The 20,302-nt window shown below is 37.3% G+C and overlaps 4 protein-coding genes and 2 non-coding genes across 7 annotated transcripts; 3 read left to right on the forward strand and 3 right to left on the reverse strand.

Moving 5' to 3' along the window:
* Window positions 1–1,454: 1,454 nt before the first annotated feature.
* Window positions 1,455–2,890, reverse strand: LOC125606334 (transcription factor bHLH147-like). 2 transcript variants are annotated; one of them, XM_048775361.1, is made up of 3 exons: window positions 2,718–2,890; window positions 1,986–2,583; window positions 1,455–1,768 (listed from the first exon to the last, which is right to left on the reverse strand). In XM_048775361.1, the coding sequence occupies exons 1-3, from the start codon at window positions 2,862–2,864 to the stop codon at window positions 1,761–1,763; spliced, it is 753 nt and encodes a 250-aa protein (XP_048631318.1). In that variant the 5' UTR covers window positions 2,865–2,890; the 3' UTR covers window positions 1,455–1,760. The 2 variants fall into 2 exon arrangements, with proteins under 2 accessions (XP_048631318.1, XP_048631319.1); XM_048775362.1 differs by having other exon boundaries at window positions 1,986–2,620; window positions 2,718–2,878.
* Window positions 2,891–3,350: 460 nt separating this feature from the next.
* Window positions 3,351–3,424, forward strand: LOC125606338. The gene has a single exon (XR_007337730.1). It is a non-coding gene; the product is annotated as a small nucleolar RNA R66 (small nucleolar RNA).
* An 84-nt stretch (window positions 3,425–3,508) lies between these two features.
* Window positions 3,509–3,601, forward strand: LOC125606339. The gene has a single exon (XR_007337731.1). It is a non-coding gene; the product is annotated as a small nucleolar RNA snoR118 (small nucleolar RNA).
* Window positions 3,602–4,815: 1,214 nt separating this feature from the next.
* Window positions 4,816–11,641, reverse strand: LOC106453998 (peroxidase 29). Its single transcript, XM_013896182.3, has 4 exons — window positions 11,507–11,641; window positions 6,747–6,890; window positions 5,747–6,107; window positions 4,816–5,333 (listed from the first exon to the last, which is right to left on the reverse strand). Exons 1-4 carry the CDS (start codon window positions 11,606–11,608, stop codon window positions 4,924–4,926), a joined length of 1,017 nt encoding a protein of 338 aa, XP_013751636.3. The 5' UTR covers window positions 11,609–11,641; the 3' UTR covers window positions 4,816–4,923.
* Window positions 11,642–16,700: 5,059 nt separating this feature from the next.
* LOC125606337 (probable pectinesterase 67) lies at window positions 16,701–18,467 on the forward strand. The gene is made up of 5 exons (XM_048775407.1): window positions 16,701–16,994; window positions 17,180–17,342; window positions 17,419–17,625; window positions 17,703–17,950; window positions 18,048–18,467. The coding sequence occupies exons 1-5, from the start codon at window positions 16,744–16,746 to the stop codon at window positions 18,211–18,213; spliced, it is 1,035 nt and encodes a 344-aa protein (XP_048631364.1). The 5' UTR covers window positions 16,701–16,743; the 3' UTR covers window positions 18,214–18,467.
* A 26-nt stretch (window positions 18,468–18,493) lies between these two features.
* Window positions 18,494–19,766, reverse strand: LOC106452083 (glycine-rich cell wall structural protein-like). Its single transcript, XM_013894101.3, has one exon. The coding sequence runs from the start codon at window positions 19,586–19,588 to the stop codon at window positions 18,692–18,694; it is 897 nt and encodes a 298-aa protein (XP_013749555.2). The 5' UTR covers window positions 19,589–19,766; the 3' UTR covers window positions 18,494–18,691.
* Between the last annotated feature and the right edge of the window lie 536 nt (window positions 19,767–20,302).

Below are 20,302 nucleotides of genomic sequence, written 5' to 3' on the forward strand. Positions count from 1 at the left end.
TTATTGGTCTAAGCGCATGGGTTGATGTTATGTCCGTAGTTTGAAATCGTAAAAAATGATTTATATCATGTTTTTGGTATTAGCAAATGCTTATTTTGGATATGGAGAAATTATGATTTAAGGCTCAGACTTCTTGTAGTTAACAAAAAAAAAACTGAAAGTTCAAATGAAATCAACGTTTGGTTGATATAAAAATGGTTTAGCAACAAAAAAAAGGGTTTATCAAATTTATGAGTAAAAAAAAAGTTATATGAATGCATTCTGCGATATACAAGTTGATATATACCAGTTTCTACAGCCACTATTAATCCTGATTAAGGATGAAACCAATAATTTGTTGAAGCATGATGTTTTGAAAATCAAAGGTATTCCCTCTCCCTTTGTGTTATTGTAGTTTTATTCCTTGCTAATCTATGACCATACAAACTGTATACAGTGTATCTAAACCGACAACTAAGTTACTCGAATAGTTGACAATAAAAAGGTGATTGGAATAACACCAATAAATAGTCTTTATTTTCAATCAAATTAAAGATGAGGTTAACGGAAAGCAGCTTAAAGCTCTCATAGCGACACTATACACGTTTCAGAGTCGACGGCTACACCAAATCATTTAACCCATGTGCTCTCCTCTTTCTTACTACCTTCTTTATTTTTGTGGTCGATATAAATTTGTCTTTTACATGGCTATTCTTAGGTCCTAACCCTCTTCTTACGACTACACCAATTTAAGATTTCAATTCAAACTTGGCTATCACTTGCACATTTTACTTGGGTACGGAATAGTTTAGGCTAATATACGCAAATTGCAGCTATTCAATACTACTATTGAAATAATGCTGGAAATATTAGTTTAACTGAATAAAATAAAAGTTTAACTGAATATATTTACAAACATATCCGTAGGAGTAATACTTCGTCGATGTAAATGAAATGTAATTATTTTAGAATAAAGTACTTTACTAAATCCTACAATATTTGTTATTATGTGGTCAGAGTATACTGTTAAGTAATTAAAAGGATGATCTCTACTACATATCTTCTGAAGTATATCTATTCGAAGATTTTCATTGTCTAGACAATTGAATGCATCACATGTGCAACAAAAATATAAGATGTTGGTGGGGTTAGTGTACAAGTATTGAAAGTTGGAGATAATGTAAAACCACATGACATGTGTCAGAACACATTATGTTTCATGAATTTGCTTTTCTTTTTTTTTAATTTGTTTTTGCTATCACTGTTACTAACAGTTTCACCAAAGTCAGTGCCTTTTGGCCGACCAAAGACAAAGAAGAAGATTTTACTGCCTTTTAGTTTGAGTTTTTTATTCACTTTGTTTTCTTTTACCTAAGTAATACTTTTCTTCTAGAGGAATCAAACATAAGGAAATGCAAAACGGAGCATGTGACTGAGTCATTTATGTTCATGTCTTTATGTCTTTCTCAGCCATGTGATCTATTCTCTAGTTTTTTTATTTCCTTTTTAACCTTCTTACATCACCAAAATCTAACCAAATAACCATATACAAAAGAAGAAAAAGAAACAATCATATAAGTGTCATATAACAAAGCGAATTCAATTCCAATCACCAACCTAACTCCAAACATAACAAAACAAAAATCTTTAAGCATATCTCCCATTGTTGCATTTGCCCTCCAATTCATATCTCATTAATTAACCAAACACCTAAACATTAACTCGATCTTGTCATCATGTACAGCTATCTTTGATTAAACTGAAATGTACTTCCACGATTATCAAGAAACTGAAATTTATTACGATTACAGAGCTCAATCACTGTAACAGAGATATTCAAGATAAAAAAAATGGATATACATGATGAAATTGGTAAAATGACACAATAGTAAAATATTCAAACCCGCAAACGATACAGTGAAAAAATAATGAGAAACATTTTTTGTTTTTTGTTTTTTAATTTTTGATAAAGAAAAAAAAGGAAAAAGACAGTTTGGCCAACTAACCAAGCACATGTGTTTGTCCCTCCTCTTCATGTTCTGTCGGAGAGCTGACGGCGGAGAGAAGAGCAGTCATGGCGCGAATCTGCATCTCCATAGCCGCTATATAATCAGTAGTCTCTTCCAACACCACCGGTAACGTCTGTTTACGGCAACCGGGAACTAACCGGCTCAAAACCTTAACTTTCCTCTGTACAGCTGGCAATCCTTTCGCTTTAATCCTCATAACCGTCTGTTTCTTCGACCTGAGACTCCCGGTTGCGATTACCGGCTGAGTCAACGCCGGGTTCGCGATTCTCTGCCGTTTGTGTTTCCTGAACTTGAGTTTAACCGCTTTGGAGAGTATCGCTCGGCTCCATAGCGTTCTGCCTCTAGCCGCGACGGCTAACGCTCTGTCGGCGACTTCGCGCACGGCTCTGCCGTTAGGATTTGGCGACGGTTGGCTGATTCGAAGCTCGCGAAGAGCGTGGACGAGCTTCGTGGAGTAGATCTGTTGCTGCTTCTCCGATCTCCATTTCTCCAACGATGGAGGCGGAGACGGTGGAGATTTCTTCCTACGCTTACGGCGAGAGAGATCGGAGCTAGAGCTCGTCGTCGTCGTCGTCTGATTAGAAAGCGGAGAGATGGAGTCCATTCAATCGCTGATCAAGTCAGAGGTGATGGATCGGAATCGAGGAAGAATCGAAAAATCAAAGAGATGAATATAATCGAGAGAGATGATTAATGATTAGTGTTTACCTTTTTTGTGGAGAACGGAACGGGACGGAGGAAGAAGAGGTGAGGTGTCAGAAAGGATGTGGAGAGGAAAGATGATTTTTTTTTTTTGTTAACAAAAGGGAAAGCAACTAATCGCATTTTTATACTATAGTCCTTCTCTTCCCCCATGTGATGCACTATCCTATCCTGTTGAATAATAATATTGTTTTTGTTTGAAGATAGAAACACGGACCTATAGAAAAAAATCTAACTGGACTTATACAAAGTTATGGGTTTTCTTTGAGGCAGGCCCGTTAATCAATTTCACTAAGGCCCATTAACGGCCACAAAACCCTAGCTCTATCATATCCCATGTATAAATAAGAAACACTTTCAGCAGAGTTTTTTGTCCAACCTCTCCCGTGTATGTATGCTGTAAATTACCTTTTTTTTATATGTGAATAATCTTTTTTTCTTTGATTAGATTCGCCTCTTAGATTGATTATCTTGTAGAGTTTTTGATATCTATGGGATGTTTTACTAGGGTCGCGATAAATTTTAGCAAGGGCGCTGAGTCGCTTTGCCTATGTAAAATCAGGCGTAGCGAATAAGCTCCTGCTAGATTTTATATCTATTCGTTCTTCTTTTTTTTTTTTTTGCATGTTTCTTTAAGGATCCAATGATGGCATGAAATCTTTGAGACCTGATTTTTATTGATGAAACGCTATAAGCATTTTGACTCTGAGGATCCTTAATATTTTTTTACACATTTGTTTTCATGTTAATAATCCTAATTAGAAAAGGTGATGAATTTGATAAAAAAGAAAGAAAGAAAAGGTGATGAATATGCACTGGGCTCTGAGTTGTTGATTGACATTCAACTTCTTTTTGATGCATAACGCAGCCTAGAAAGCTTAATCTGATTTTCAATTTTTTCATTATATATTCGTCCGTTTTTCTTTCTTTTTGTGTGTTTCTTGGTTAAACATAGTTATTATTTCTATGATCAGAGATATGCTTATCACATTTGTACTGGACCTCGGTGCAAGTAGACAATTTGCTAGAGAGACAAGTTACTCTAGAAACTTACAGAGCGGGGATGGTTATGTACAATCTCAACTGCTTCTTTGTTGTTCAAATGTTCCCAAAGACCATCAGATGCAAAAATGAGGAACGAATCATTGGGGTGCAGAGGATGACATAGTATGGTTGGGGTTGCATTGCAGACATCAACGGTCTTTCCACTGGCTCTGCAAGTCTGAACTTATGACCCCTTGATTATATCAATTACCCCTTAACTATAACGACGCTTGATTATATCAATTACCCCTTAACTATAACGACGCTTGATTATATCAATGTCCCCTATCTTGTTATGTCTACGTAAAGCTACTGCAGATAATATCATGGTTTAAAAAGTAGCTTAACAAGAGCTCATTCTATAGTTATCAATAGCACGCATTAAACATCCTTATGATTTTTTTTTGTTATTTAGCTTACATGATACTTGTTTTATTATTATCTGAATGTTATTATATGTGTCATTAACAATAAGAATTATACACAGAGAAATCAAAGCTTCATTAATTTTTTTTAGCATTCCAAGGAAAACAAACATCATAACATTCCATTGTTTTTGTTAAGTTTGCAAGGTCCATTTTTTCGTATCTTCCATTCACATTGTCTGCAACCAAATTTCTCAAACTCTCTATCTCTCTTTTGTTTATAAATATCAAAATGATGCCACTCGTTCCCCCAACTAAACCTGCAAAAGAATAAAGTACGGCCAAAGACATCAGGTTTAAAGTCAAATGGCCATTATCCATCTGGTGCCAACCTCCGGTCTCCGAGTTTCTTATTCCCCGATTTACAATTAAACCATAGCAACAAACCCCCTCCAATATCATTATGAATCGTCACTTTCCTCTTCTGTGCTTGAGTTATGGTTCCAGTACAGTACTTATTATGGACATGGTCAAGAGAACAATGAGGTGTTTTGGATAATCCATTGTTCCTGACTTCCTTCTCTTTGTTTTTTTCTTCAATTTTTTCTTCTGTATTATTCCTGCCATAGTTTCTTTATATTAACCTTTTTCTGTTAACCAGTTTGGTATAGCTCTCGTTGTTTAGTAACTTATGATGAATTTGTGAAACAATATATATCAACAAACAATATATATCAACAATATGCTTCACACTATGTTTCTTTTTAACACAGTATAACATATTTTATTGTTATAAATATACGTCAATCTACCTTGTCACACACGCTTCTAACTACTCCATTATTCCCGGTTAACACTTTGTAAGAAGACAATTTAACAAACGCGGAAGAGAAGGCGTTGAAGAAACGGTCCTGATCAGCCGCAAACGCTTCGACAAACGGGCGTGTGCGTGGGTCCACTCCAATCTCCGAGTCAATTCTCAGATTACCACGTCCCGCGATGGAATCATCGTAATAAGCTGTGTCGAAGATCAACGAAGTCTGGTCGTTGGGAACAAACGTAGCTTCCGCTGTTTTGGATGTCGGAGAAAACTCTGGGCAAACAACTCGCAAAAACGTTTGAAAACGTGGATCCATGTTTGCGCTCGTCGCGTTTTCGTTATCAAAACGCGATAATACGTTGTTACAGTGTGTCACTCCTATTGAATGTGAACCTACAAATCAAACAAAACCAACCAAAAAGTGTTTATGATATGAAATAAATATGTGTAATCCAAAACTATTGTTACAAGAAATAAATATATAGAGCCCATAATTCATATATTATATATAATTGTATACGTTTATTATAAATTTTATATTCCTTCTGAAAATTAGATTTATTTTTCTTCTATAAAGATAGATTTTCTAAAATTTTAAATAATATTTTATAAGTTGTAATTTTTTAAAAAATATTAGTTAAAATTTGAATTAATTAAATATTAATGGTTGATATAATTGAAAAATATATAATAAAAATAAATAATAGAGTTAATCATAAATATTTATTATATTTTTAATATGTATGAAAACAGTATAAAGTATATATTTTTTTATGAACGGAATGAGTATAAATATATGTATATACCCATAATGGCTACGGACTCCTCGATGGTCATGTCTATGCCAGCAAAGAGATTTAAGATAGAGTCGACATCCGCAGTAGAGGGAGGAAGCTCAGAGTCAGCCACGTGTTTGCTGGGAGTAGAGAGAGAGTCTTTTCTTCCTAATGGCACTGCGATGAGCGGGCCACCAGTGAGAGCGACAGCTTCTCTTGCGGCGAGGATGATGAGGTCAGAGCAAGAGACTTGCTGAGGACATTCGACCTCCAATGAGGTTTTGATTGAGCCAATCAGTTCCCTCTTTCTGATTCCAAAGTTCTTGGCTGAGTCAAGCTCAGTGAACTGCTGGTCCCCACTTGGCTCGATTAGGATAGATGCGTCACATCCCTGTTAAATGAAGTAGCAAAGTAAACACACACTTGTCTTTCGACAACTGATTAAATGATGATCAGTCTGTAATAAATATGACCGAGAACAAATGATAAAATTGAGTGTTATAGCTAGCATGGAAACAAATGAAAAGACTTCCTGCTTCCTACACAATGGTCCAAGACTTCCTGTTCCTACACAATGGTCCAATGGACCATGACATGTTTAGCTAAGTAAAGTGATCATCTTAGCGAAATTTCCGCGTCCTGTTTATCTTCTAAATATACAAATCACTATCACATAAATTACATAGTTAGCTAAATATATAACCTTTTTTTTTTTTTTGAACACAGCTAAATATATAAATTACATGTAAAACATCGATCTCAAACTTTTGTTTGTATATACATAAAAGCACATTAAACAACAGAAAAAACAAAAGTTCAAGTTCATGTCCGAAAGACACTACTTTAGACGAGCTAGGTCCTTATTTATAACCAAAAGAATCATATATGATCATGTATGTTTATTCACTTAATTATCAAAGTATTCATAGAATACATAACATAGTTAACAAATTAGTACTTTTCAAACCAAAACCCTAACATCGAGTTGAAAACGATTCTAGAGAGAGATGGATGTAGGAAGGTAGAGAACCTGAACTTGACAGTCATGAAACATAAGCCTTAGCAAGGCGGCAGGAGCTGTAGGATCAAGAGCAAACATTGGTGAAATTGAAGATCTCACGATCTCTTCGAGTCTTGGACATGTTTTCTCGTAGTAATTGTAAGATAGACCTTCATAATATTGAGTATTGGAATTGAATGAATATTATTGAGTAAGGAGCTCTGTTCTTATATGTACAGAGATGATCACAAGAAAGGCAAGGCAATATTCTAGGAGATACAATAGACTAATTACAGACTATATAGCCGTTGATAGACGTTAATGATTATACACTTTCCATACTCTTACACACCCCCTCAAGACGGACGGCCATTCGAGAGTCCGATCTTGACTAGTAGAGAATCAAACCGTGTGCGAGGTAATGGCTTCGTCAGTGCGTCGGCAAGTTGATCAGCTGAGTTGACGTGAGATACGCGCAGTTCACCGCTTTGCACAAATTGTCGAACAAAATGATAGTCAAGAGCAAGATGTTTCATTCTGGAATGAAAGACCGGATTGGCAGCAAGGTATGTAGCGCCAATATTGTCACAGTAGATGACTGGTTTAGTAGGAGATGGGGCTTCAAGCTCGGACAGAAGAGACTGAAGCCAGCAGACTTCAGCTGTAGTGGATGCAAGAGACCGATACTCTGCTTCTGTTGATGATCGAGCTACACCAGTTTGTTTCTTAGATGACCAGGCAATAGGGTGACGACCAAGATAGACTATATAAGCACCAGTGGAAGTATAGTCGTCTCGGTTCCCAGCCCAATCCGCATCAGTGAACGCGTGAAGACTAGGAGTGTTGTGAGCTGGAAGAAAGATGCCGCGTGTGGTTGTGCCAGCAAGATAACGAAGGATGCGCTTGACTGCTTGCCAGTGGTCAGTGGTGGGCTTGTGCATGAACTGCGACAGCTTATTTACTGGGAAGGAGATGTCAGGCCGCGTCAATGAGAGATACTGGAGGCTGCCGACTACTGCTCGATATTCTGAAGGATCAGCCAAAGGAGTACCTGAAGACAACGTTAAAGTAGTGTTAGAACACATAGGTGTCTTGATTGAATGACAGTCAGCCATTTTTGTACGATGTAGAAGATCTAATATGTAACGACTTTGATTCAAGTGCATTCCCTCCTTTGTCCTAATTACTTCTATGCCAAGAAAGAACGACAAATCATCTAAATCTTTTAAAGAAAAACGTTGAGATAAGGATTCGATAAACCGGGATGTATGAGAGGGACTGTTTCCAGTGATGATCAAATCATCTACGTAGACAAGCATGTAGATGAGAACCCCATTCTTGTTGTAGATAAAGAGAGAGGCATCCGCTACTGAGTTCTTGAAACCAGACTGGAGAAGAAACGTGCGGAGCTCATTGTACCATGCCCGTGGGGCTTGTTTAAGTCCATAAATAGCCTTCCGGAGCTTACACACTGCAGTGGGATTATCTTTATCAATAAAACCTGGGGGTTGCATCATGTAGACATCTTCTTTGAGATGACCTTGAAGAAATGCATTGTTGACATCAAGTTGACGCAGGTTCCAATTTTTAGTAACTGCAATGCTGAGAATGGTCCTGATTGTGGCCGGCTTCACGACTGGACTAAATGTGTCATGATAATCGACACCTGGTCTTTGAGTGTAACCCTTGGCAACAAGTCTGGCTTTGTAGCGAGCTATGGAGCCATCTGCGTTTCTCTTTATGGTGAAGATCCACCTGCAACCTACAACATTAACATGATTAGCTGCTTCAGTGAGTGTTTCTAAATCCCATGAATGATTCCCTGTTTGAGCATCAAACTCATCACTCATAGCTTTGCGCCAATGGGGGCTCTTGAGGGCTTCAGCAACTGTTTTAGGAATCTGTTCCAAGAGCGAGGTAGTGGTAGTATGAAGGTTTAGTTTCTGGACTGGTTTCCGGGTACGAGTACTCGCACGAGTAGGTTGAGGAAGTTGGGTTGAAGGTGGTATAGATGGAGGAGGTAAAGGAACATCGAGAGGTGGAGTGTTGCTGGGAGTGGTAGTAGCAGGAGGGTTAGGCTGAGGTGGGTTTGTTGCGGGTGGGGGTTCAGCATGAGGAACCGGTTGCGGTATAAGAGAGACAACAGGATGAGAGCGAGTGGGGACGTCTTGATCATCCTCTGTTGAAACTTTTGAAGAAGAAATAGAGAATGGAAAAACCGATTCATGAAAAACTACATGACGCGAAGTATAAATCCGTTTTGTTTCTCTATCAAAACAGAAATAGGCACTCTGTGTTATTGAATAGCCTAGAAAGACACAAGGTGTCGATCGTGCATCAAGCTTGTTAGATGCATATGGTCTAAGCCATGGAAAACACAGGCAGCCAAAGATCCGAAGTTTTTCATAATTTGGAACATGTCCATGTAACTTTTGAAAAGGAGTTTGAAAATTTAAAACCGGAGTTGGCATTCTGTTTATAAGATAGACAGCCGTAGCAAATGCATAAGTCCAAAACGATTTAGGCATTGAAGCATGAGATAACAGAGCAAGACCAGTCTCGACTATATGTCGATGTCTACGCTCCGATATACCGTTATGTTCTGGAGTATGCGGCGGACTTGTCATATGAGAGATGCCATGAGAAGCTAAAAAGGATGCTAACGCTATATATTCTCCCCCATTGTCAGTGTATAGAGTTCTAAGTTTGGTTTGAAATCGATTTTCAACCAAGACTTTGAATCTAGTAAAAACATCAGACACTTGGGATTTTTGTTTCAATGGATATAACCATGTATAGCGTGTAAAATGATCTACAAAGATAACATAATACTTGAAACCATCTTCTGAAATTTGTGGAGATGTCCACACATCTGAAAAGACTATGTCAAGCGGAAAAGATGATCGCAAAGTAGAATTTTTAAAAGGCAACTTGTGCATTTTATTAATAGAGCAAGAAGTGCATGGAGAAGCCATTAAAACACTAGATGTAGTAGGTAACTGATAAATAGAAACTAGTTTTTGAAGAATTGGAAAAGCAGGATGACCAAGACGCGAGTGCCAATCAGACATAGTGGTCTTGACAGCTGAAGCAAATGCAAGAGAAGGAGGTTTAGAGGTTTTTGAAAGCGGCCATGCATAGGTACCATCTTTAGGCTTGCCCTCCAGACGAAGAGCCCCCGTCTGCAAGTCTCTCACCTGAAAGTAAGTTGGAGTAAACGTGACAGCAACCCCATTAGTTGAGCATAATTGAAACACAGAAATTAAGTTCTTTTGTAACGATGGAACACATAATACACTATTAAGAAAGAAAGGTTTTGTATAAGAAGGAAGAGATAAAGAACCAGTGTGGGAGATGTTGAGGCCTGACCCATCACCAAGTAAGACACCATCACCGCCACTGTAAGGATTGTGGAGAGACAGATTAGCCAAGTCAGATGTCATGTGGTGGGAAGCGCCACTATCAAAGAGCCATGTAGATGCATCAGACATGATTGGTTGATTCATCGGAGAAGGCATGATTGCTTGATTAGCTTGAGGATGCCACGCCAGGTTGAGTTGTTGAGAGTTCCAAGACTGTTGAGGTCGCATGGCAGTCGCTTGTGGTGGCGTTGCTGCACCTCGAACAAGACGGAACTGTGGACAATACTTGGCACTATGTCCTTGTGTGCCGCATGCTTGACATCTGCCAAGATAAGGTTTGTTAAACCTTGGTTGGAATGTGGCTTGATTCCCTCTGTTCTGCGAATAGTTGTTGTGATTGTTGTTGTTGTTCTTCCAGTGAGAGCGTGGTCTAGCATCAGTAGCGTGTGCCACAATCGGAGTCGCAGTAGAAGAGTCTTTACACATGAGCATGGCCTCGCGATTAATGAGTCTTTCGTATAGCTCAGTGAACGGGATCGTAGTGTCACGGCCGTTGATAGCATCAATCTCTGGTTTGTACTCCTCAGGGAGTCCATCAAGAATTCTCTCAGTAACATCTTCTGGATCCATTGGCTTGCCGAGCAAGGCTAGCTCATCAACCTTGGACTTAACTAGGCGCAGATATTCACTAATGGTCTTGGTACCTTTGACAGAAGATTCAATTTGCTTTTTGATCTGGCGCACATGACCACGAGTCGGAATACCAAAGGTAGACAGGAGAATAGTCCACACCTCTTTTGTTGTTGTTGCGCTGGAGACGACGGTCTGAACCGGTAAGGTGATCGCACCTATGATAGCGCTGTAGAGAAGCCGGTCTTGTCGCCTCCAAGGAGCAAACGCCGGGTTTGGTTGAGCCTCGCCATGAACATTAATAGTCTGAGCAGGTGCGGTGTTGTTATCATCAATAAAGTGATGAAGTTCATGACCCTCAAGAAGCGCACGGATCTGGCGACTCCACATCAGATAGTTCGTCGTGGTGAGTTTGGTCACGCTCGACATGTTGACCGAGAGCAGGGTGGTGCGTGGATCATCGGGATTGAACACAACCGTACGTTCAGCCGTGTGTTCATTCATTGTCATTGATACTTGGAGAGAAAGTTAGGTCTGAGACAAGAAGAAGAAACGAGATTTGGGAGAAGAGAGGCGGAAGAGAAAAGAAAAAAAAATAGGTTTTCACCTATAGGGCTCTGATACCATATTGAGTATTGGAATTGAATGAATATTATTGAGTAAAGAGCTCTGTTCTTATATGTACAGAGATGATCACAAGAAAGGCAAGGCAATATTCTAGGAGATACAATAGACTAATTACAGACTATATAGCCGTTGATAGACGTTAATGATTATACACTTTCCATACTCTTACACATAATTGGTCTCATTTTGGTCGCCACTAATGCAGCTGCATAACAAGCTTATGATTAGAAAACATGATGCAAAAGCTGCAGCTATGCTCTTTGGTTTCATCATCGTCTTTTTTGTTGTTTCTTTAACTGGAGTTTGAGTTGATTGAAGAGAAAATGACTTTCGTATTGCACTTGGAAGTGTATGTATATAGGAAGCCGAAGCTATAGCCGTGACATTAATAATCCCAACCGAAAATTAAAGGAATACGACATTAATTTGATGTTAACCGACCGGTTTCGTTCGATTTTTGGTTTAAGTTTGGTTATTAATTTGGAAGTTCATGCTTTCATTTCACGAACCAAAAGAAAAAGCCATATTGAATCCCCATTACGCCGGTTGATCTCAATTTTCGGTTGATTAATTCGAATTTAAGTGAAAAGGAAGCCTGCTTTATACAATTTTGCTGGAGCGATGTGACATTAATAATTAAAATGCCAACAGAAGTAAAGACCGGCCAGAGTTGGTATAGATTTAAGCGTGGTTTAGAGCTTCTCGACCGAATCTATTGAAACTTAATATTACGTTGAAGAAAGTATATATAGTTTCAATGATAGAGAAAAACCCAACTGTTTCATTCTTTTCATCTTTTTATTTCAGTAATAGTTGATAGAAAAAAGCAGTGAACCCAGTGGACCGGTTTGGTTCAATTAATGTTTATAGGTGGAAACAGTTGATTGAGAAGACAAGACAAAGAATGAGTAGAGCAACATGCATAATGTGACCAGTTAGGTTTAGTTTCACGTAAGCGTTTATCATAATGTGACATGTATACATATATATTAACTATCTATCTACATGTACATTGATTTTAGTTTATACTGTGTACAGAATCAACATTTAGAAAGCTCTAGCATATACTTACTACTTTTATTATATTTAAACTATCAGTGCACAAAAAAAAAACTATATTTAAATTATCATATAATTTTGTTAGCATTTTAGTTTATACTACTAATTAACAATCACTTGATTAGATGTTTCAACAATAGACAAGTGCCTGATTAATATCTTGCTTAAGTTAAAAGAGGCATGGAAGAGAATATATTTTCAAAATTTTTAGTGAAATGTTTTCTGAGAAAACAAAATGTAAATGACCTTGAAATAATTGTGTAAGGAAGATGTATTGGATGAATTCAGATAAGCTTTCTAAGTAAGCTATAAAAAAATTGAATCGCAATCAATATGTTCAGAAAAAAGAACCGAACACAAAAACGATACACAAAAGTATATGGTTCTGATAAAGACGAGTAAAGAGTAATGTTGGTGAGAGTAATTACTACGAGTTTTCGGTGAAATGAATGTCCCTAGCTGTTTTTCCAAACGTGGAATCTGTGATCCTAAAAACTGTTTCTGTTTTTTTCCTTTTTAGATCCACAAAACGTTACAACTTTTTTTGTAGTTTACACTACACAGTTCCACAAGCGTACAAGAGTATCCGTTAATGTTATATTTGATAATTTCATTAAAAAGAAGATACGTCGAAAATTAAGTCATATTTGATATGCTTCGATATCATTTTCTGTATAAAGTAGATAAGAATTTAACCGTATATATATGGATTCTGCTAAGAAGAACCAAACATGTTTTGATTAATCGTTTTATTAGCTAGCAATCGACATAATTAAAGGGCCTAATATTGTCAACGAGAAGTAAAATACGTCAATTCTAAGTTATATTAACTAGACTATAGTATAGCCAATTTCACAATTAGCAATATTAACGGCTTAAAGTTGTAGCTTTCTTCTTCTTCTTCTTCTATGTTCCCATTCTCATTAAAGTGAGCTTCTGAATTTGTTGTGGACAAAATATATCCCTTATTGAATCTATTCTATTAAAACACCTGTTTGACCCATTGATAAAAGTTGGATCCAACAACTATTTTTAACAATACATACCTTTTTAACGTGATAACTACTATACCTTTTTAATTTTCGAAACTAACCACCACATTCTCTTTTTTTTTTCAAAAATAACTACCACTCCTTAATAGTAGGGAACCTCTATTATGTAACTTCCGTTATTACAAGTTGTTTTCTATTAATCGGGACCACTTAAAATCTATTTTCTCGACTTTACCACCATTTAAATTCCCTACTAATATATTTCTGGACTTTACCACCATATTTACGATATCTAATAATACATAACCTTAGTTATATTGATTGTTTCCTAATAATATGGAGCATATCTAATTTTTTCTGATTATATCTCCAACAAACAAGAACATTCTAAGAATCAATCAATTATTCTAAACTCAATTTTGAAATTTTGTTATCTAACTCCTTAATCCCGTAAAATATGCCCTCATATTTTGTAACAATTTTTAAACTTAAAAACTAGATTTTTTTTTCTTAACTATTAGCGTTTTCATCGCTATCCTCTCTTTATAAATATCGTTCCCACAGTGTGGTTAAGACAATAGAAGCTCACATAAGGTTTTATCAGGATAAAAGAATTTGAGCCATGGACATTTAATTTACGAAACCCATTATAATTGGGCCATGGACTTTGATTTACATAACCCATTTTTAATTGCTATACAAATTATTATCTGTAATAATGATGTAGTTATAATTATATACGAAATTAAATAATTCCAATTTTATGATTTTTTTAATTGATTTAATGTATCTATTTAATTACTGTTTTATTACTAAACAAAATTGTAACAATACTTTGTAATTTTTTTAAATTACTGTTTTAAAATAAAGTACCATATTAATAAACTAAAAGGCTATGTCACAAATTTATAGTTTAACACTATAATAAATTCAATACAATTATCAAAATACTTTACTAATCATTTTTTATAAAAAATTACGCAAATATGATCACATATAAAAACACAAATATGATTATAAAAAAATACATATATGATACAAGGAAAGACACAAGTACATACTTATGAGACTTGATTTGTTTAATACAATTACAAAAATTATCTATTCTATTAAATTTATATCATACAAAAATATGATTATACAAACACACAAACATATAAATTATATTAGGCAAAAAAAAATTAAAACAAAACATATACCCGCCCTCGAGAGAGCGGGTCAATATCTAGTAACCTTCTTAAAACAAATGTATTGGTCCCGCACTCATCGCAGCTATGCCAAACTATTTCTTTTGCCAAATTAATTGCATTAATACGTTGAAAACGACTAATACTTACTACATCTCATGTGAAGTTGTGATCCATATACACTGTACATATGAAAATTATTGACCTCAAGTTTCTTTCCTCCAAACACACATTCTTATGGATTAACATAAATGTTTGCAAGTAAAAAGGGATATTATGGCATCTCCGTCCATACTCTATTTTTTTCTTTAAAATAGAGTAAAAGTGAATATGAAGTAAGAAATGCTCCAACCCAACTTTATATATCACTTCATAATGAAATTTACTGCATAATGAAATTTACTCCATAAATGGAGTAATCCATTTTTTTTTGTTCATCACTCCATTATAGAGTAGGAAATGAAGTAGGGTTGGAGCAATTTTACTTCATTTTCACTTTATTCCATTTTAGTGGAAAAAATAGAGTTTTACATTGGAGATGCTCTTAGTATATTACGTATCTTTCATACTAAAACAATCTCTATCATTTAACTCAATCATCTTAACAAAAAAATTGGTTAATCCCACGGTTTATATACTCTAAAAAACAAATCTATTGAATTTGTGTTGCAGAAAAGATCATACATCGAAAACGTATTAAGATTAAAATAAGTTATACAAAAGTTAGATCAATTCACTTATCACCAATTGATTCATGATTGAGTGCTAAAACACCACAATAAAAAGGCTGGAGTCCCAAAAGATCTAGATTCATTTTTAATGGTAAAATCCTTCCGAACAGCTAGTTGCAACCTTATCTTTCAAAGATTCACCAGATAGATAAACAGTGGCAAGTGCATGCTCACATTCTTTGGTGACACACATTGAAGTTTTTTTTGACAACAATAACTACAGTTAAGTAAGACGTATCCACCGATTCGGATAACTAAAACAGAGGTATTGAATTAACATATAGCATAGCAGAAGGAGAATTCATATCACCGTGTGTAAGCTTGTCCGCCATTTTATATTGTGTTCTTAAAATACACTTGATCGAGAAATTAGAAAAAAATTTCTTACATCGCCAAAATTCGTTCATTGAACTCCTAGGACCGCGTACATTGAAGTTCTGTCGTATCTTATGGAGAACTAACCACACACCATGTCCATGTTCCGCGTTGTATCCTATGGAGAGAAACGCTTTATTCTATTAAAGAATGATCATTTATTGGTTTTTCATATACTAAAATACATATAAACTATCAGGTAGAGATCTTCGTTTTATATCCATTAATTTTTATACTGAGGAAAATTTATTCACTTTGACGGATATATTCCCTTTGAATGGCATATATTATTGTTGGGTTTTTGCCGTTTTACTTAAGATTTTCATGGGCGATGAGTGATGTACTTCTTGTAGTACCATTCGTTAGATTCATAGTTAGCACCTAATCCTAACCCCTAAGCCCTAACCCGAACCTCCCAGGAATTTGATCAATTGTCCGTAATTAGGTGTCCAGGTGTCCCACCAGAGGCTAAGAGAAGTCCCATTACCAACAATGCCTTTCAGAAAATTTGCAGCAACTATGTGTACACACGTTCATTACTCATAATATCAAATATCAAATCATCACGAAGACATCGTTATGCGAAAGAGGACGTATCCTCGATTATAAACGATATGACTATTAATAAGAACGGTAGGGTAAATATTATATGAATGATAAGTACAGAAAATAATGAAAATAGTCAATAGCAATGTATTGATCAGAGAGGATAATTAGGTTTTAATAATTTTAGTGGACAAGGCATGTTTGTTTTATACCGTGTGGTGCCATTACACAACAATCATTATTTTTTTGTCACCAAAGATAGAAACATCCCTCAAAGTATTTTTCGCCCATTGATCAGAATAAATGTCTTAAACTAAAAATAAAAATAAATGCCTAAGAAAAAACCCATCTCTACCTCCAAAATTCCTTACCTCCCAAAAACAAAACAAATGCAACGAAACACCCTAAATTTAAAAAGTCTATTTTCTTAAATTTAACCTCTTCCTTCACCAATATAATATCTTTCTCACAATCTCATTTCATAAAGAAAAAAGAGAGTAAAACCCCCCAAAAAAAAGATGGATTGTAGAACAAGAATGATACTTGTCCTAACCCTGATTTTAATGTCCGTATGGGGTTCAGACGCATCCGCAATGCAAACGACAAAGTTGGACGCACCGCTTTTAACTGAAAAAATCGCAACAAACAGATCGATAATTGTCGATATTGAAGGCAAAGGAGACTACACTTCGGTTCAAAAAGCCATTGATGCTGTCCCTGTTGGTAACTCTAATTGGATTATCGTCCATGTCCGTAAAGGAATCTACAAGTACGTATAGTTTTTTCGAGGTTTAACCTTTAAATTAGATTATTTCATATGCACTGTGCACAATGCATGTTTTATAACATGCATATATGTAACACCAACTTATAGTAATCTTGAAAGATCACTAAATGCAGCATTACTATTGCTATTATGAAATTTGATGTTATTTTACTTGTTTGGGGAAAAAGAGAGAGAGTGCACATTCCGGAGAACAAGCCGTTCATATTTATGAGAGGTAACGGAAGAGGAAAAACGGTCATCGAATCATCGCAAAGCTCGGTCGATAATGTTGCTTCAGCCACTTTCAAAGTCGAAGCTAATCACTTCGTTGCTTTTGGTATCACCATCAGGGTATATATGTCTAACACAATTGTCGATTTCGATTTTTTTTAAATCACGTTAATGACAATCAGTGATGAATATACAGAATGATGCACCGGTCGGAATGGCGTTCACGTCTGATAACCAATCCGTGGCAGCGTTTGTGGCTGCCGACAAAGTTGCGTTTTATCATTGTGCGTTCTTCAGCTTGCACAACACTTTGTTTGATAACAAAGGTAGACATTATTACCATCAGTGTTACATCCAAGGCTCTATCGACTTCATCTTCGGTCGTGCAACTTCCATTTTCAACGTATATTTTTCCCCATTTACACAATCTCTCAAACATTTAGACTATACTAATAACACTGATTGTAATGATTGTTATAGAACTGTGAGATATTTGTGATATCGGACAAGAGGGTGAAACCCTACGGGTCAATCACAGCACACCACAGGGAAAACGCAGAGGAAAATACTGGTTATGTTTTCATAAGAGGCAAAGTGTACGGAATCGATGAAGTTTACTTGGGAAGGGCCAAAGGACCGTACTCTCGGGTCATCTTTGCCAAGACTTACTTTTCCAAGACCGTTGTCCCTGACGGTTGGACCAACTGGAGCTACGACGGCTCAACCAAGTTAGTCTCTGATTTTTATTTATTTTTCACCTGTGTGGCAAAAGTAGTTTCTATATTGTTCATGTTTTATACTAACCACTCTTGACACTTTGATCAGGGACTTATACCACGCAGAGTATAAGTGTCATGGACCAGGTGCTGATAGGCAACGTAGATCAAGTTGGGCCAAAGAACTTACCAAACAAGAAGTTGAGTCTTTCTTGTCCATTGATTTCATTGATGGAACGGCATGGCTTCCTGTTTGGCTTCAGCAAAAGTCTTAGAGCTCCTTATGCTGTGCGTGTTTCGCGTTTGACTTTGGCGTTATGCGTTTTGGTGTGGTTTGGAAAAAAGCACAATGAAGAAAGAAGAACCCCACCTTTTCTTACTACTACTATACGAAATAGATATCTCTTTTTGTTCTGATACAATGTTTATAGAGTGATTGGAAAAACTCTTATGTGTTTCAACACATTATGTAAGAGTTTCCATTTTTTAACAATATATGTAACCTAAGTTATAAATTATATCTTTCAATTTCAAAATAGTCTTCCGAGTGATTAATTAACAAACCAACGAAAATGATTTGTAAATATTCGAAAAAGGTTTTACATTTTTTAGATATGATTATTCTTGCAAAATAAATCACAAAAGATAAATGATATACTTTCTTCTCGTATGACTTGGTACATAAGTAACTAGCCCAAGCTTAGTTCAAAGCCAAGAATAGATTTTGTATGAATATTTTAAGTACCAAGAAATTTAAAATCCACCGCCAAATCCACCACCGGCACCACCACCACCTCCGAATCCTCCTCCAGCTCCTCCACCGGCACCGCCACCAAACCCTCCGCCTGATCCTCCACCAAATCCCCCGCCTGCACCACCACCGTGACCCCCGCCTGCACCACCACCGAATCCTCCGCCAGCTCCTCCACCGGCACCACCACCGAATCCTCCACCCGATCCTCCACCAAATCCCCCGCCTGCACCACCACCGTGACCCCCGCCTGCACCACCACCGAATCCTCCGCCAGCTCCTCCACCAGCCCCTCCTCCGAATCCTCCGCCTGCACCACCACCAAATCCTCCTCCGGCCCCTCCACCTGCACCACCGCCAATACCTCCACCGTGTCCTCCTCCAACACCACCGCCAATACCTCCACCATGGCCTCCTCCTAGCCCTCCACCAGCACCGCCTCCTGCACCACCTCCTAGACCACCACCGTGTCCTCCTCCAACACCACCGCCAATACCTCCACCATGGCCTCCTCCTAGTCCTCCACCAGCCCCACCTCCTATACCACCACCGTGTCCTCCTCCGGCACCACCACCAATTCCTCCACCATGGCCTCCTCCAAGTCCTCCACCAGCACCACCTCCTGCGCCACCACCAATACCTCCACCGTGGCCTCCACCAATGCCACCTCCTAGACCGCCACCGTGGCCTCCTCCTACACCACCTCCAAAACCTCCACCAGCACCGGCACCTCCACCGCCACCAATGCCTCCTCCAAAACCTTTGCCGCCGCCAAAACCACCACCAAGTCCACCACCACCACCTCCTAACGTCTCCTTCTCAAATCTCCTACACTCTACAACCCCGATCGCCACCACTACAAGCATCAAAGCCAAAAACCCAAAAGATACTTTCCCCATATCTTTGATATGTTGTTCTACTATCTTGCTAATGATCGCTTGATCAGTATACAATTGCTATATCTCACCTGACTAGTTACTAACACTATATAGCACGCAGAGAAAGAGATAGAGAGAGCATTTATGAGATATGGTTGAGAGAGAGAGAGAGGCCTTCTTCAACATCTTCTTCCTACACCGCGTTTTGTTTCTACATGTTCTCATGTCCCAATCATTCATGTTCATTTTTTCTACGATGCAATTAATGAGTGAACCCCAAGTTGCCTCATTTTTATAGTAATCTCCTATTCCTATCATACATAACCTGTCATCTTTTATTTAGTTCCATGTTCTCCTACTTTACGACTTCAGTATTCTATACAGCTTATAGCTAACATGCCGAGAAAATTCAAAACGAAGACTAGTTCCCATTCCCAAATAAAACTATAGAGAGACAGTGGTGGGAAGGTGAGGATGTAATCAATTTTTGAGAAAATCGTACTCTCTTTCACATTTAGAGCTTCTCAACTACTTTGGATTTGGTAGCCACATTAACTACAAAACCCCCCACTATCATTTTCATTATTAACTAGTGGTATTTTCCGGCGCTACGCGCCGAGTTCGTATATTTTTTTATTATATGAATTTACAGTTTATTTTATGGTCTTAGTAAATAGAATATGTTCAAAAATATGAAAATGAAAATATGTTGAAAGACAATGATATATTTTTCCT

The sequence above is a fragment of the Brassica napus genome, unplaced genomic scaffold (assembly GCF_020379485.1).
Source record: "Brassica napus cultivar Da-Ae unplaced genomic scaffold, Da-Ae ScsIHWf_856;HRSCAF=1217, whole genome shotgun sequence".
In the NCBI taxonomy this organism is placed as follows: domain Eukaryota; kingdom Viridiplantae; phylum Streptophyta; class Magnoliopsida; order Brassicales; family Brassicaceae; genus Brassica; species Brassica napus.

Excerpts from the sequence above, each read along its gene's own strand:
- LOC106453998 (XM_013896182.3), bottom strand. The coding sequence starts at position 11,608 with ATGATGAAACCAAAGAGCATAGCTGCAGCTTTTGCATCATGTTTTCTA. Across the intron at positions 6,891-11,506 it reads ACCAAAATGAGACCAATTAT|GAAGGTCTATCTTACAATTA; the intron begins GTGTAAGAGTAT and ends ACTCAATATTAT. Across the intron at positions 5,334-5,746 it reads GGAGTCCGTAGCCATTATGG|GTTCACATTCAATAGGAGTG; the intron begins GTATATACATAT and ends TTTGATTTGTAG.
- LOC106452083 (XM_013894101.3), bottom strand. The coding sequence starts at position 19,588 with ATGGGGAAAGTATCTTTTGGGTTTTTGGCTTTGATGCTTGTAGTGGTG.
- LOC125606334 (XM_048775361.1), bottom strand. The coding sequence starts at position 2,864 with ATGGGGGAAGAGAAGGACTATAGTATAAAAATGCGATTAGTTGCTTTC. Across the intron at positions 2,584-2,717 it reads TTCCGTTCTCCACAAAAAAG|ACGACGACGACGACGAGCTC; the intron begins GTAAACACTAAT and ends CTTTCTAATCAG.
- LOC125606337 (XM_048775407.1), top strand. The coding sequence starts at position 16,744 with ATGGATTGTAGAACAAGAATGATACTTGTCCTAACCCTGATTTTAATG. Across the intron at positions 16,995-17,179 it reads GTCCGTAAAGGAATCTACAA|AGAGAGAGTGCACATTCCGG; the intron begins GTACGTATAGTT and ends TTGGGGAAAAAG. Across the intron at positions 17,951-18,047 it reads AGCTACGACGGCTCAACCAA|GGACTTATACCACGCAGAGT; the intron begins GTTAGTCTCTGA and ends CACTTTGATCAG.